This window comes from Neophocaena asiaeorientalis, unplaced genomic scaffold, assembly GCF_003031525.2.
Source record: "Neophocaena asiaeorientalis asiaeorientalis breed wild unplaced genomic scaffold, Neophocaena_asiaeorientalis_V1.1 scaffold145, whole genome shotgun sequence".
Taxonomy (NCBI): Eukaryota; Metazoa; Chordata; class Mammalia; order Artiodactyla; family Phocoenidae; genus Neophocaena; species Neophocaena asiaeorientalis.
This window is the reverse complement of record NW_020172629.1, coordinates 99,292-115,962: the sequence shown is the minus strand read 5'-3', so window position 1 is coordinate 115,962 and position 16,671 is coordinate 99,292. Positions and strand designations below refer to the sequence as shown.

Sequence of the window (16,671 nt, the reverse complement as noted above, 5' to 3'; positions counted from 1 at the left end):
TTTTTCCCCCCCCCCCCCCGAGGCTCTTAAGTCTAAGTAAAGATGGTTGGGTTTGCTTGAGGCAGTGCACCGCGGATAGCATTTATCCTAACGTGAGCTGTTCTTCCGTGGTTCTCTGTGGGCTTCTGGGCGGGTAATGCAGCATTTGCCATTTTGTTCTAGAACATTAGCAGTGTTGTGGCTGCGTTCTCCGACCTCCTCCACGTTCGGATCCCTAACAGCTACGAGGTTAGTAATGCTCCAGATGTTCCATCCGTGGGTTTGGTCAGTAGCCACAGAGTAAACCCAGGTTTGGAGTATCGACAGCGTTTATTTCTTCGTGGGCCTCCACCAGGATCTGCAAACCCTCCCAGACTAGCCAGCTCTTACCACCTGAAGCAGCCTACTGTGCCCTTCCCTCCAGCAAGCAATGGTGAGCTGGTTTCCAGTTTGTTGACCCCAGATTCGTTCTTGATTCAAAAGTTACGCCGCTTCTCTTTAAGATCTCGCTTTGATTTTAGGGGAGTAACAGGTCACGTGTTGGCACGCAGTCCTTGGTGACTTACCCACCTCCCCCCCCACCCGGGGGGTTGTCTTCTGAGGCGTGACTGGACCTTTAGTGCCTGGGGCCTACGTCACACCCTCTTGTCAGCGCTCTGCTTACCCTTGAGCCGCGTTTGCTCTCCTGCGGCCTGAGCCTCCCCTCCCACTTAGCGCTGTGTCACACTGTGCAGACGAGGCCGCCGTCTCTGCCCGTGTTCCTGGTCCCTTTCCTTCTGCGGCACCTCCGGGGCCCCTCTCTTCTGTAGGTGCGCTCACACCTTCCCCGTCACTGAAAGGTGGGCCCGTTCCTCGCACCTGTGTGGCGTCCCTTCCCTCCCCATCTTCCCGTCTGGCCTCCCCCTCACCCCGCTCTCCCGCCTCTTCGCTCCCCAGTTTCTTGGCCGTCTTGTTTCCGTCCTCACCTGCTCTTAGAGCCCAGCCTCTCCCCACGTCTCGCCCTTGAGCCACGCTGACAGTTGCTCGTGTTGGGTTTGAACTCTCGGCCTCTGGCTGCTCTGTCACCCTTGCTTTCTCCCTGCTTCTCCCTTCTGCCTTCATGGCCACGCGAGCGACGTGCTCTGAGATCGCCACACGCTTTCCAGTCTGCGTCCTTGCTCGCTTTTTTATTTTGGCCCTGGAACTTCTTCATCCCTCTTCAACTTTCCAAATCACGCTCATTGAAGACTCTCGTTCACATACCTCTTCATCTTTCATAAGAGATTTCGTACCCTCTTCACCCTGGAGCAAAAGTATTCCCTCTCCCCCTCCTCACTCTGCACTGAGACTGGAGACGACCCTCCGCGCATCCCAGTTGCCCTCCGCACTTCTCACAGCCCAGTGTATTGTCCCAGCCGTGTGAGGATAGCTTCCTTTCTCTGTACCCCAGCGTCATGCACGTAATAGATGCCCCGTAACCACTGCTTAGAAAATAAGATTTTTATCCATTACTAAAGACTAACGTGTGGTAAATTAAATGAGCCGTATTGCAGTCAGTCGGTGCATACAGCTTTGCACCCCGGACCCCTGTTGTTAGTGGTCGGCTTTAGTCGCTAATGAACACCTTTTGTCTCTAGGCCTTTCTGGGTGCGCGGGCACTAGTCACGGTGTCACAGAAAGTGCGGCTCTCAGGCCACAGTGGTGCTGCCACTGTCATGTCGTCGTTCTGGGCCACGGCGTGAGGAAGCCGGCCAGAGACCCGGCCTTTGTGAGCAAGGTACTCGCACATCCCTCCCCTGACCCCCGGGTCTCCGCCCGCCCCCGCCCTGCCTGGGCAGCGCCTGCTCCTGCGTCGGGAGGAGTCGCTTCTGGGGCTCCACGGACGCCTCCTGCAGCGGTCGCCATCGGCATATGTTTCCACGTGCTTGAGCTTAAAACCAAGTAGCTACAGCAGCCTGTTCAGTGGGTCCGATGAGAGCCGCATTATTTTTAAACAGTGAAATATGGAAAGTAAAGTTTATTTCTGCAAATGTAGTTTCTCTGTGGCTAAATTATTATATGCTAAATACTGGCTCGTAGTTACCTTTGTACTGCTTTTAGGATTGCTGCTTTCACTTTGAACAGAACAGACCCAGCCCCGTGCAGATCTTGTTCTTATTAGATCCCGACTTGTCGAGCTCCCCACACCTTTCTCTTTGCTTTTCAGGGCTCCCGAGACAGCTCCAGCAGAGCGGAGAAGGACATTGTCTTCTGTAGTAACAACTGCTTTATTCTCTATTCATCAGCTGCACAAGCAAAAACCTCAGAAAGCAAGGTAAGATGGGGACAGTTTCAGTCAGCAGTCTGCGTTGAGTGGCGCCTGTGTTTTGGGGGTGTGTCCGCTTCCCTCACCCAGAGCTCCCCCCGGGGAGTCTGAGCAGATGCTCCCCGGGTTGGGAAGGAGTGCTTGGTCCAGGCCGTTACTGCAAACTAAGTAACTTGAGCTTATTCAGCAAGAGTGGGCAGATTTGAACTATGTCGTAACAGGTCAGAAGTGAATAAAACACTACTATTAAAATCTGTAATTTTATTTATTTAATTACAAATACCTTAATTTAATCACAACTATAAAGTATTGCTTTAGTGATCTTGTCCCAATGGGAAAACCTGTTCACAACCACAATTCAGGTCTATTCATGTATTTTGGGGGGAAAAGTATCTGTCTTGTACCAGGTTGGAAAAGGTCTGTTTTTTGTGTGATTTAAGTGTATCTTTGGGTGTGTAGCTGATGTGGACGATACGTTTTTAACCGTTGGTGCTGAAGGAAGTTTTTCCCATGCTGTGATAGTCTCTCCTCCCTCCACATCATTGCTCTTGCGTCTTTCTCAGAAGAATGTTCTGGAGATTCTTATTTTCTTAAAAAGGCAGTAGCGCCCAGTGTAATAAAATTCAAGCTACTTTCCAAATAAATTTATACTTTAAAATATATCAGCCTAGATGAGAGAAGGAATTTTTTTCCCACCACATAATCTCGTGAGTCTGTGTGCAGTGTCTGTCTGCTTCTGGATTTCCTGTGAGGCGCGTCTTTTTTCAGAGCTGTGTAGGGTGGGGTGCATGAGAAGGTGGGTTCGCTGTTGATTTGCTAATGACGACACTTTGTATCTTAAAAGAAACTAATGGAACTTCTGTCTCAGCTCAGCCCTTTCAGCAGTTGGATGGGAGCCGGGCAACCTCTGAGAAAAGTTAAATATGATTTGTTTGTTGACAGGGGACTTCTTCCCCATCTTTCACACTTACGCCAATTAATTAAGCCTAAGATTAACAAACAGGAATTTCAGCGGGTGGGGCGAGCTCATAGAAAATTATGATCCGGAGTTCTTACTTGGTTTAACAAAAAGCTGTTCCGTTTTGTAAATTAAATTAGCTCCAGTGACATGAAAAGTTTTAGGAGCAGAATACCCTCCAGCGTTAGAACTTTGCAGAGAACACACTCTCTCTCTGTGGAGACGCGAGCACCACGGGCACGCAGCACTGACCTCCGCCATGCGCCAGTCCTCTTACTTACAGACCCAGAGCCAAACACCCTGCTGATGGAACCCTGCTGCTTGGCTTCTTGTTGTAGCAAGAATTGCCTTGGGGGCTTTGGAATTAACTCTTTCTCGTGTTTCTTTTTTTTTGTGCAGGAGTCCGTTCCTTCATTGCCACACTCGCCTATAAAAGAGACGCCTTCCAGAGCATTTCATCAGTACAGTAACAACATCTCCACTTTAGACGTGCACTGTCTGCCACAGCTCCAGGAAAAAGCTTCGCCCCCAGCGTCACCGCCCATCACTTTCCCTCCTGCTTTGGAAGCAGCCAAAGTGGAGGCAAAGCCAGATGAGCTTAAGGTGACGGTCAAGCTAAAGCCTCGGCTACGGACTGTCCACGGTGGGTTTGAAGACTGTAGGCCCATCACTAAAAAGTGGAGGGGGATGAAGTGGAAGAAGTGGAGCGTTCACATCGTGATCCCCAAGGGGACCTTCAGACCCCCCTGTGAAGATGAAATTGACGAGTTTCTGAAGAACCTGGGCACTTCCCTGAAACCCGATCCTGTGCCCAAAGACTATCGGAAGTGTTGCTTCTGTCACGAAGAAGGCGATGGATTGACAGACGGACCGGCGAGGCTGCTCAACCTTGACTTGGACCTGTGGGTCCATTTGAATTGTGCCCTGTGGTCCACGGAGGTGTACGAGACCCAGGCTGGTGCCTTAATAAACGTGGAGCTAGCCCTGAGGAGAGGCCTGCAGATGAAATGTGTCTTCTGCCATAAGATGGGGGCCACCAGCGGGTGTCACAGATTTCGATGCACCAACATTTATCACTTTACTTGCGCCATTAAAGCACAATGCATGTTTTTTAAAGATAAAACTATGCTTTGTCCCATGCACAAACCAAAGGGAATTCACGAGCAGGAATTAAGTTACTTTGCCGTCTTCAGGAGGGTCTACGTGCAGCGTGATGAGGTACGACAGATTGCCAGCATCGTGCAGCGGGGAGAGCGTGACCACACCTTCCGTGTGGGAAGCCTCATCTTCCACACGATCGGCCAGCTGCTTCCACAGCAGATGCAAGCGTTCCACTCTCCCAAAGCACTCTTCCCCGTGGGCTACGAAGCCAGCCGGCTGTACTGGAGCACGCGCTACGCCAACCGCCGCTGTCGCTACCTGTGCTCCATCGAGGAGAAGGACGGGCGCCCCATGTTCGTCATCAGAATCGTGGAGCAAGGCCACGAAGATCTCGTCTTAAGTGACACCTCACCCAAAGGTGAGGCGCCGTCTGTAGGCTCCGCCGAGCCTGTCACTCCAGGGTTAGGCTAATGAATGTTTTATGTCAATATTTCCATGGTTTTCCTCACGTCTGTTTCATATTTTATCACAGCAGGTGTGGATTCTTCATTTACAAATGCAAGTCTTAACTTCTTTGTATTGTCAAACCTTGCTGTCTTTTTCTAAACATTTGCTAGAATTACTCTAAATCAGAATATATATTATTCCAACAGAGTTTATAAAATAAATAGGAGAATGATTTGCAGATAAAGGTTGCCTGTCACTTACATTGGGGACCCTCTTGTTAATGTCACCTGGAAGGTGGGAACTGTATTTAAAGCCATATTGTCTTATCTCAGGAGCATCAGATATTAAACAGATTTAGAGCCAGAAATGAGACTTAATTTCGGCCTCTAGGGTTAAGCCTAGATTGTCATTTTTATTGATGTAGAAAGTGCTGCAGAACTGCATTTTTTTATCAAGTTTAGCAGTTTTTTTTTAAAAAGTATGAAAATGCTCTAAAGATAATTCCAATGAAAATATCAATTTCATATTTTAACTCTGAGAGAAAAGGATATATCTACAGATACTACTTAATTGGATTAATCATTTGAAAATCTAATATGCTGCTTGGTCAGCATGAAAGTGAGTTTTAACTACTTGTATGAATTTCAGTTATATTTAACTTTCTTTTCCACTTCTCCTGTTTAATTTCCTTAATGTAACATATTCTTTTCCCCCAAACTTCATAAAGTCTTTAAAACTACTGCCATCCAATAAGCAGGTAGTATACCAGGCTTGTTAGATCACTGCCCACGGGCTTTAACTTGGATCTGGTAAGTCTTCGTGAGCGGTTGGTCGTTTCGTTCTTGTTTTTATACTGTATCCTGTTTTCCTCTCTGTTTAGCTAAGAGCAGGTTTGTCATTTAAAAAAATATCTTTTTGTCCATACATAGGTGTTTGGGATAAGATTTTGGAGCCTGTGGCATGTGTGAGAAAAGAGTCGGAAATGCTGCAGCTCTTCCCAGCCTACTTAAAAGGGGAGGATCTCTTCGGCTTGACCGTCTCTGCGGTGGCGCGGATCGCGGAATCAGTGAGTGCCGGGGCCGAGGCCGGAGAGCCACCCCCTGTCACACGACGCACCTTACTTAACACGGGGCTGTCACTCTCACAACACTTCAAGGTAGTGGTTTTGTCGGGGGTGAACTCCTGTCGCTCTGAAAGAAAACGAGGCATCGGTGAGTCGTAGGCGTCTCCGTGCTCACTTGGTGAGAGGCAGCTTACCACCCAGTGTTAATGGCCACTTTCCTGCCCGGGGCCCAGGGTTGGTCACCAGAGCGCAGTTGGATTTCACGAGCCCTTACTGTCTGATGCCTGCTTGTTACAAGCACGTGTGCCAGTGAGTCTACACACAGCGCTTTTGGAAAACTGCATGATTATAAGGTATTGTTCTCAAGAAAAAAGTCACTGGTGGGTTTTCTTCAGAGAAGCAGTGGACACCCCGAAAGCCACTGAGTACTGTACCCAGTTGCTTTCTTTGGTGGAGCCCTGCCTAAACGATATGCATCTGTCATGTCTCCAGAGGACAGTGTCCACAAGAAACATATTCTAGAAAAGACCTTTAGCACGAATGGTTTTAGGAGTTAACCTGAAGTTATAGCTGTGCTCCCAGGCCCCCGAGGGTGGTAAGCGCCTCGTGCAGTCAGGTTCTGAGCGCAGGCTGCTGCTGTTATCGTGGCTTGATAGAGCCCCTTGTTACCAGCATTTTGAAAATGTTGACAAGTTATTTTCATGGAATTCAAGTTGGGCCATCCTTTGGCCGGCTCAAGATTGCCTGTGTTCTTGATCAGGTGAGTTAATTTTTCGTTTATTTTGCTTCTTTCCAGCTCCCTGGGGTTGAGGCGTGTGAAAACTACACCTTCCGATACGGCCGGAACCCTCTCATGGAGCTGCCCCTGGCCGTCAACCCCACAGGTTGTGCCCGTTCTGAACCTAAAATGAGTGCCCACGTCAAGAGGTTTGTGTTAAGGTATTTTGTTTTGACTTCACATAGTACAGCCCGGGGGTTCCAGGTCTCTCAGGGGTTTTCTGTGCCTGGTCTGTCTGCTGCTTACAAACCCGCTGCCTCTGGCTATGTCTGTGCGGCCGCGCCAGCTAGGCGGCTTTCCCTGTGTGTGCTGTCAGTGAGAACATGAACCAGCCGGGCCCCTCAGAGGTGTCTCCGCTCTCCCTTTGTGTCCCCGTCGGCACGCCGTCGCCCCACAGGCCTCACACCCTGAACAGCACCAGTGCCTCCAAGTCGTTCCAGAGCACAGTCACCGGGGAGCTGAGCGCACCTTACAGCAAGCAGTTCGTCCACTCCAAGTCGTCGCAGTACCGCAAGATGAAAACCGAGTGGAAGTCCAACGTGTACTTGGCCCGGTCTCGGATTCAGGTGAGTGGGGCTTGGCTTCTGGGAGGAGGGGAGGTGGGCTCGGAGGGTGCTGGCATCCGGCACATGAGACAGGAGACCGCGGGCTGCAGGGAGAGAAACCCCGTCAGCCCGGGGCGCCGGCCGCTCCGTCCGCGGTCTTGGAGGGCGGATGCTTTACTCCCCCGCGTGGAAGGACGGCTTCTGGACGTCCTCTCTGTACCTCTTGATGAGGGCTCACGGGACGCGGGGGGTGCTGTATCTTCCACACGTGGGATCCGCGGCGCGCTCACTAGGGCTCTTTCAAGGCACTTGTGAAAAATACAAACGAAAATAGTTTCAAAAGGTGCCCAGTTTCAGAAGCTTCTCTTCATGAAATCATCGTGTAGTTTCTGATGGATAGATGGTGGAACACCTTACAGGTAAAGCCATCTCTAGGCTAAGCACACTTCCCGAAGAAACAAATGTCTATGTGGCATCTCCCCTTGGAGGCCCAGGATGGAGTTACGAGCTCTCACACTGCCAGCGTCCTCCGTCTCAAAGGCTGGTCACCCTCCAGGCTCTTCATATCGCTGAGCAGGGTCACCATCTCCTAACTGAGCGCGCTGGCCTCGCTACCCCAGACCCCAAAGCATCATCAGTTCCTGCTGCCTTTTTTCCTCCCAGAAGAGTTTCCCCAAATCCACCGCCGGCTCACCTGCAGGCACTGCTGCAGGCCTGCCTGTCCCTCCCGTGTAGGCCCCTCAGGAGCCAGGGCGGTCCCTTCACACAGAAACCTGATTTACACATTGTATTCACTGACGTTCTTCTTTCTGTAGAAACTTCTAGGATCTACTCTTGATTCTTGATATTTCGAATTTTTACCAAAATGGGCCTGGGTTAGGGTCATTTTTATTTATTGCTTTCCCCACTGGTGAGCCCTTTCAGCCTGAAGCAGTGTGGCCGTCAGTCTGAGAAACGTTTTCGGTTTATTCTTTTGCAGATTCCTACCTCTGTTTCTCTCTGTACACAAATATTAGATCCCTGAGACCCGGGATCTCACAGGGTGGACCCCAGACCGTCAGCACCGGCATCAGCTGGGGGTTTGCGGGTTTGGGGTCCCCAGCCTTACTGAACCTGGCCCCTGAGTGGGGCCCGCAGCGGTTCTGGTGCCGCCGGGGAAGGCTTCTGTCTCGGGTCTGCCCTCCTGCTGTGGCCTTGTTTCTGGTTCCTTGTCCTCGTCCTGAGCTGCTTCTGCTTTATCTGCTGTCTGAGCTTTCTGCTCTTGATCTTTTTATCTGATACCTTTGCTTTCATATTACGAATGCAGGGTCTTCCTGGTCTTTTTGCTGTTGTCTCAGAAATGGAGCCTCAAAAGATTCCACCCGAGGCAGGGGTGTCTTCCTCCTCCGCTCAGTTCCTTCCCCGTTTAAAATGTTCCCAAACAGCTCGTTCACTCTGACCATCCCTGGTCTCCAGTCTTGGTTTTGCTCCCTTACGTCACGTTAAGGGTTTCTTAACTACCTGCGTTCAGTCTGTCATCTTTAACCCGGAGCGTTTTTGAGAGTTTTTGATGTTTGGTCACCTTTTGTCTTCCTCCATCCTGTCCACCTCCCTTCCATCCACCTCCCGGGTAATCATGTTAGCGACCCAGTAAGTGTCCTGTGTCTTTTCCCTGCTCTTCTCTTAACACTACCTACACATCTGTGTGCGTGTGGAAAAATGGGATTGTCTTATCTACGCTTTTCTGCATCTTCCTTTTTTCACTAATATTTACACCCCTCTAGAACAACTGAGGTAGCCGCGATTCATTCTCTTGAATGTCTCTGTGATGCTCCGTGATGTTGGTGAACTGTAATTAAGGAGCCACCCCACTGCTCGTGAGCCTGTATTTTGTTTACCGTTCTTTCCCACAACAAACGGTGTTGCCATCGATATCTTGTACAAATATCCCCATGTATTGGTAACTTCACTTCAGTGGTGTGTAGGCCCCAAAGTGAGATTTCTGTGTTAGAAGTACATGTACTTTTCATTTTAGCAGACATTGCCTGTTTCCTAAAAAGGCTATAATTGCCCACTTCTTCCTGCAGTGTATGAGACTGGTTTTCTTGTTTTCCCGTTGGTAGTGTTACCACCCTTCTGTATTTTTGCCAGCCTATTCAGCGTAGACCGACAGTGTCACCTCGGTTGCAACTTTCCGTGTTTGCCTCTTGGGTCTGCTCTTCTGTGAGCTACCTTTGTCCCTTGTGCAGTTTATAAGAACTTGTACTATTAGGCAAAGGGTGTTTCGTAGGGGAAGATACCTACCAGAAAGTATGGTATGTTTTTTCCTATAAGAGTTTTAATTTTTGTATAGTCAAACGTATAATTTTCTGTAGCTTCTGTTCTTGGTTAAGACTGTAGATTGCATATGTACTTTCTTAGATTTTTTTTTCTTTCAGGAATTTTATTCTTTATGTTTAAGACAAATTTATTTTTTTTTCCATTGAATAACCAGTTGTGGAAGCACCATTTAGTATTGGGTTGGCCAAAAAGTCCGTTGGGGTTTTTCTGTAAGAGTTGTGGAAAAACCCAAATGAACTTGTTGGCCAACCTAGTAATGTATATAACCCGTCCATATTAAACTGAATTTTAGTACTACCAAACTACTGTACATTAAGTTTTCACGTGTGCCTGGGTCTGTTTGGATTCTCTGTTCATTTCCACTGATCTTCTTGTCTCTTACACTAAACTGTATTCATCTCCGTACAGATTCTTTCTGTGTGTTCGTTTGTTCAGCTCTGAGTCTCATCTGGAATTGAACAGATAAATTGCATAAGTGGTTTTTTTCAGAAGTCAATTCAATTCACATACCAAAATTTCTAGCAACAGCACACCCTGTACTGTGTGCTCCCAGGTGGTGCTTGGTGAGGACCGAGTCTGGTGGGGATCTGGTCAGTTTTAGCTGAGAATGCAGAAACTCAAATTATAATAATCCCTTATAGTTAGCCCTGTTTCTGTTCTGTAAGCTTATTGTTATGTCAGGTCCTTTTAGAAATGGTGGGCTAAAAAAAAGAGTAGAAGCCATTAGCCTGTTGAGTTGGTGGGATCTGGGAGTGATCCTGCACACAAGATAAGAGAGCCAGTTAGGAGCAGTGCCCAGCCAGTCAGCAGTACCACTTTGTAAAAATGCCCTAAGAGTTTAGTGTCGAAAAGATACAAAGACAAGTAGGTGAGAAGATTGTCCAGGGTTCAGGGTTCAGGTGAGAGTGTGGTCAGTGAGAAGGTCAGGTGAGTTCAGGTGGGGTCTTCAGTGTGGCTTGGGTGGTACCTTTGTGCGAGAGAGGCTGCAGGCCAGTTGCCCCTGGAAGCCAAGTGGTTCTGAGGTGTGTACACGTGCGTTTCCTCAGGGGCTGGGCCTGTACGCCGCTCGGGACATCGAGAAGCACACCATGGTCATCGAGTACATCGGGACCATCATCCGGAACGAAGTCGCCAACAGAAAGGAGAAGCTTTACGAGTCCCAGGTGAGCGCGCACCCCTCCTGTGCCGTCCGACAGCTGCGGCGCAGGCCCGGATCGGACCGTCACGCTGGTGGGAGTGCAGTGTCGAACAGAGCCACGTCTGGATTTTTGTATTTTCCTCCTGTTTTTTCCATTGGTCTTACTGTCAGCGAGGATGTGGCTGGATTGATGCGCCTGGCTTCACAGGCCACCTGCCAACATGTTGGTTCCGTTCACAGCTTGTAGACGTCACCTGACGGGCTGGCGTGTTGTCCCCGCGAGTGTGACCGGGGTGCGTGTCGGCAAAAGTCCGGCTTCGCCCCCTCACGTGGACGGGAACGCAGAGGGGGTTCTGACCTCTTTCTCTTTCAGAACCGAGGCGTGTACATGTTCCGCATGGACAACGACCACGTGATCGATGCCACGCTCACGGGAGGGCCTGCAAGGTGAGGGGGGTCTGAGCGGGAGGCGCGATGGGGCGGGGTCTGAGCGGGAGGTGTGATGGGTCAGTGCGCTCACTGGGGCCTTTCAGTCATGGAGAGAAGTTTTATGTAAAATTGTATGTGTGGGACTTCCCCGGCAGTCCAGTGGTCACTGCCAGGGCCCCAGGTTCAGACCCTGGTCAGGGAACTAAGATCCCACAAGCCGTGCAGCCAACAGCAACAAAAATGTGTATATTCTATTAACGGACGGATAGAAGTGTAATTAGAAAACGTTTCTCTCCGTTGCGGAGCACAGGCTCCGGACGTGCAGGCTCAGCGGCCATGGCTCACGGGCCCAGCCACTCCATGGCATGTGGGATCTTCCCGGACCGGGGCACGAACCCGCGTCCCCTGCATTGGCAGGCGGACTCTTAACCGCTGCGCCACCAGGGAAGCCCTGAAAGGTTTTTTAAAAAAGCTTCTTCCAAAGTCTTACAGTAAGTCGTTTCTGAAACGGCGGCTTGCAGGTACATCAACCACTCGTGCGCGCCTAACTGTGTGGCCGAGGTGGTGACTTTCGAGCGAGGACACAAGATCATCATCAGCTCCAGCCGGAGGATCCAGAAGGGAGAAGAGGTAAGCGCAGCGCCGCACCGTGCGGCCCCTCCCTGCGGCGGCGCTCGCCGCCTCTGTGCACGCAGTCTGCCCAGCGGCTTGCAGTCCTTCGCTGCTAGCAAGGCCCTCCTCCTGGAAGGTCAGCCTCGGCCACCCCGCACGTCATGGTTCGACCGTCTTTGCCCTGCAGATTCCGCGTCCCCACGTCGCTCGTGTGAACGGGCTCCTCTCGACCCCCGTGCTGTCCGTTCGGCTCGGTGACCCTCTCTTTAAAATGATGCCCGTCGTCGAGCTCATGGCCGAGAATATCACGGGATTGGTGCCTCGTGGTCCCCGGGGTCATCGTGGCTCACGTGAGGTCACCCTGAGGCTGTAGGTGGCAAGTCTGGGGGTCCCCGTGGCTGCTCTCACACTCAGGGCCAGTACAGGCTTACAGGCTTTTCCACCAACAGCTTCTTAGGCAGTTTGGCGGCCTCGTTGGGTGTCTTTCCCTGCCCCACGGGTCACTTCGGCCCAGCACGTCGCCTGTTAGGATTCTTATTAGTCTTGATCGCCTTGTTTACGTTTCCTGAGTTTGTCACAATTGTGACGAGCACGCGTTTCGCCGTATGCTCCGTGCTTGGAATCGGGGTGTCCTGGGAAGCGGCTGCCACGCGGTGTGGGTTCGGTGGGGAACCTCCCCTCTTCAGGGAGGGCCAGGCGCCTGAGGCTCTTTTCTGGGTTTGAGCCCCCAGCCCTACGTGAACAGAGCTGTGAGGTTATACTTGTATTTTTTGGTCCTCTTTTTGGAATGTGCTTTTTTTAAGTCAAGAATTGCCCCGAGGCCTATTTTGCACATCTCACCAACTTGAGTGAATTAGAGAAAGGATGTGAGGACCCCAGGGTGGTGTCACGGCGTGGGGACAGATGGAGGCTCGGCAGTCCCACGCCCTGCTCGCGCCCCTCCGAGTGGGCCGCGTAAGCCCTCCAGCCTGTACTTCGCCTTACGCACAAGGAGAAACAATTCCTCATGGAGTTCCTGTAAGAACTCAGTAAATACCGGTGTGTTCCCTTCCGGTGTAGAAGGGAAGTCTGCAAATAGTGTCCCAGGGTATTTGAATCAGAGGGACCTTGGCCATGTCAGGTTTCTCAGGGGTCGGGGTCCCGGGGTGAGGCTTACACCGTGGGAATCACGCAGACCCCCGTCCACCCTGAAGGCAGGGTTGATCTGAGATATTAACGATGCGGTTGTGCCTAGATAGAGCAGCGTCTTTTAAATATTCTTGTACGTGAGGAAAGAGGGAGGAGAAGGGTGTTCTCAGGCAGGAGCGATTCACCTCTGCCCACCTCGTTGCGCCGTCCGGCAAGAAAGGGGCGGGGGATGGGGGGCTTCCCACCCAGGGCAGCGGGCCCGGCGCCGCGGCGCGCAGTGTGGAGACACACCGGCTGCCCTCGCCGCCTCCGCCTTGGCCCCGCGCCTCCCGCTTGCCTCGGGCCCCGCGGGATCCCCCGGAAGAGCACGGCCAGCGAGCTCCGCGACTTCCTCTTGAGGTTCCCCCACCTCCCCACCTGAGTCCCACGGCCCCTTGACGCGTCAGGGCTTCCTTTAATTCCGTCCGTCTGTGGGCTGGCTGTGCGCAGCAGGCAGAGGGAGGCCTTTCTCACACTGTGTCTTTGCTGTGGGCAGCTTTGCTATGACTATAAGTTTGACTTTGAGGACGACCAGCACAAGATCCCCTGTCACTGTGGCGCCGTGAACTGCCGGAAGTGGATGAACTGATGCATTCCCCGCTGTCTCAGAGGGCGGCTCGTCCCTAGGAAGGAGCGATTCAACACAGCATTTGAATTTCGCAGACGGAAAGAGGTTTTTGTTTTCTGTTTTGTGACTTTGTGGAAACTAGCTTCTGGGAGTCCTGATTTCTTCCGTGCTTTAGGTTAGAGGAGCACGGGAGAAAGCCGACCGAAGCAACTTTCCCGAAGTTGCTGAGGTTAAAGAATTACAGAATGGTCCAGCACTTTTTTTTCTTTTTCTTTTCTTTCTTTTTTCTTTTTGAGGGTGGGTTTTGTTTCGTTATGCTTCTTTAGTCTCACTAAGGAGAAACTTTTACTGGGGCAAGAGCCGATGGCCGCCCTGCCCCGCCCCAGGGCAGAGGGCCTTCCTGTGAATGTAAGACTGAAATCACCAGCGAAAGGGAGACGTCCAAAGTGCTGGCCACCGCCTTATCTGAAAAAGGGGCAGGCCCTCTAATTTAAAAGTTTTTAAATAAAGTAGACACCACTGAACAAGGAATGTACTGAATGACTTCCTTAGGGATAGAGCTAAGGGATAATAACTTGCACTAAAATACATTTAAATACTTGATTCCATGAGTCAGTTTATTGTAGTTTTTGATTTCTGTAAAATAAGAGAAACTTTTTGTATTTATTATTGAATAAGTGAATGAAGCTATTTTTAAATAAAAGTTAGAAGAAAGCCAAGCTGCTGCTGTTACCTGCAAAACTAACAAACCCTGTTACTTTGTACAAATGTGTAAATATTTTGAGAAAAAAATACAGTATAAAAATAGTTATTGACCAAATGCTACCAGGCTCTGCAGCAGCTCGGGTGCTTATAAAACGTTCATAGGGATGTTACAATATAATTTTGTTATTAAATACGCCATTATAATTATGTAATAACCAAAATTTCAACCTAGAGTGTTTGGGGTTTTTTGGAAACTACGGTCTGTTAGTACTTAATTGTTTTATACACCTTACTTCTCATAGAGCAGAGTGTATGCTATGACTACAACTTTTATAGCCGTTTTGGTAATTTAAACTGATTTTTTCATATTATATTGTTGCATCCCTACTTCTTCAGTCAGGTTTTTTTGTGCTTACAATTTGTGATAACTGTGAATAACTGCTTAAAAATACCCCCAAATGGAGGCTGAATTTTTCTTCAGCAGAAGTAGTTTTGATTAGAACTTTGTTTCAAGCCACAAAGAATCATGTAAACATACTAGGATCATGTAGCAGGAACTCTAATCTAACTCTCTAGTCTTCTATTTAACACAAAAATTTGAAAAAGGAAAAAAAAAAAAAAAGGAGAGATGTGACCATGCTTGCAGCTGCAGGACCCCGGCAGTAGGGTTTTGGAAGATGTAATTTTCAACTGTGTTTGTATGAACAGTTTGTTTACATTTCTTTAATAAAAAAACACAGTGTTTTGTGTTTGCTTGTAGAAACTTAATCAGCATTTTGAACCAGGTTAGCTTTTTATTTTGTACTTAAAATTCCGGTACTGACACCTCACAGGCTAAGTATAAAATGAAGTTTCTGTGTGCACAGTTCCAGCGGGCTGTGCGCTGTTGGTATGTTCAGTGATGCAGTTCTGAACTTGTAATGTATATGGCATGCTGTATTTTTATCTTACAGAATAAATCAATTGTATATATTTTTCTCTTGACAAATAGCTGTATGAAATTTGTTTCTTGAATATTTTTCTTCTCTTGTACAATATTCTGACATCCTACCAGTATTTGTCCTACCGGGTTTTCGTTTTGTTTTCTGTTCTGTATAATAGTATCTAATGTTGGCAAAAATTGAATTTTTTGAAGTATACAGAGTGTTATGGGTTTTGGAATTTGTGGACACAGATTTAGAAGATCACCATTTACAAATAAAATATTTTACATCTACAAAACGTTGCCTGAGTCTCTGTCGGCGCTCTGATCACAGCTTGGAAGCTGACGAGCACTTGAACTTCACCGACAGCCTGGCCCAACCTTTCAGAGTGACTGGTGTGTGGACGTGATCAACTTGGTTCTCTCCCTTTTCAGATGAAGAGTTTAGATGTAAGTTCTAAGGGGGCTGCTAAGAATTGAAACTGCTCAGAGTCCCATACAGTTTCCTGCAACAGCTTGTGCTTCATGAAGAGCCCAAAACAGCTTCTGCACTGCGTGACTTTACAGAGGGTCTCCAAGCCCCCATCATCTGACCACTGCTTTTAAATGCCCGTCTGAAACGCCTCCCGTCTGTGAAGTTGTCCATCTGGATGCGGCTGGGCACGGTCACGTCTGTGCCGGGCCGTAAAGCTCTTGCTCGGGGCGGCCTTTCCTTGGACCTCACGCTCGATTTCTCACCGTCCGACACACGAGGAAGGAAGCTTCAAGGCGTCGCCGCGCCAAGGCTCAGACGGGCAAGCGGGTGCTTCCGGCCTGACGTCAGCTCTGCCGACCTGGATGGATCCGGCCTCCCAGGGAGAGGGGCGCGGGCCTGGGGCCGAGGAGGAGCGGAGCTCGCGAGTCTGCAGGAGGAAGCGGCATCGCGCAAAGCGTCTGTCGCACCAAAGCCCGGTGACAGGCGGCTGTCTCCGTAGTGCCGGCCGGTGCCTCAGACCCCAGGCGCCCCTTGCAGTGGGCCCTGCGGTGACACTGGGGCAGGAGCGGCCCCGTGGCCCTAGCTGTCAGCTGCCGCCGTTCCCTTGTTCTTTGACCACACACTCAACTCACCTACTCAGCGCCTGGAAGGACCAGAACGTGACACGGGTCCCTGCGCCACTGAGCTTGTAACCCGATGGGGACACAAAGACACGTGGTTCTTGAGCTGGCGATGGAGGAGGGAGGTGGGTGGGGGCCAGGAGAGGCCGCCCTGAGCAGCGAGGACTCAGGGCTGGCGGGACCCGTCCTGTTCCTGCCACGGAGGCTGGACCGGCACACGCCTCACCCGTGGTTCCTCAGGGTTCTCGAAACTTTCGTGATCTTCTGGAATGAGCCCACGGTCTCCTTGGTAGGAAGAGGGGAGAGCCCCTTCTCGCTGTCGTCGTGTCTCCCACTCCCGGCTCTCTGGGATCCCTGTCCCCCTGGCGTGTGCACCCGAGCTGCCGGAGGCGGCGGGGGTCTCGCTGGGCTGCGTCTCTGTCTCCCAGGAGGGTGTGGCGTTTGCCGCGCCGATGCAGCCGAGGCCTCCGGGGTCAGGTTCATGGCTCTTCGCTGCAGCCCAGACACACCCCCCCCCCCCCCCCCCCCCCCCGCCCGGCGCCCCCCCCTGGCACTCGCGCT

At 50.5% G+C, this 16,671-nt stretch overlaps 1 protein-coding gene across 15 annotated transcripts in view; it reads left to right on the top strand.

Annotated features, from left to right (window-relative positions):
• The window catches only part of KMT2C (lysine methyltransferase 2C), a 206,933-nt gene extending 191,619 nt beyond the window's left edge, over positions 1–15,314 (top strand). For 11 of the 15 annotated variants that reach the window (XM_024739165.1, XM_024739164.1, XM_024739156.1 and 8 more), the window contains 11 exons: positions 163–412; positions 1,596–1,735; positions 2,165–2,272; positions 3,621–4,740; positions 5,699–5,835; positions 6,629–6,771; positions 7,008–7,176; positions 10,521–10,637; positions 10,986–11,059; positions 11,563–11,671; positions 13,317–15,314. In XM_024739165.1, coding sequence (XP_024594933.1) covers positions 163–412; positions 1,596–1,735; positions 2,165–2,272; positions 3,621–4,740; positions 5,699–5,835; positions 6,629–6,771; positions 7,008–7,176; positions 10,521–10,637; positions 10,986–11,059; positions 11,563–11,671; positions 13,317–13,409 — 2,460 coding nt within the window. In that variant the 3' untranslated portion in view covers positions 13,410–15,314. Of the gene's footprint in view, positions 1–162; positions 413–1,595; positions 1,736–2,164; positions 2,273–3,620; positions 4,741–5,698; positions 5,836–6,628; positions 6,772–7,007; positions 7,177–10,520; positions 10,638–10,985; positions 11,060–11,562; positions 11,672–13,316 lie in introns of those variants that run through there. The other 4 variants (XM_024739167.1, XM_024739166.1, XM_024739155.1 and 1 more) reach the window with 2 other exon arrangements.
• Positions 15,315–16,671: the final 1,357 nt, after the last annotated feature.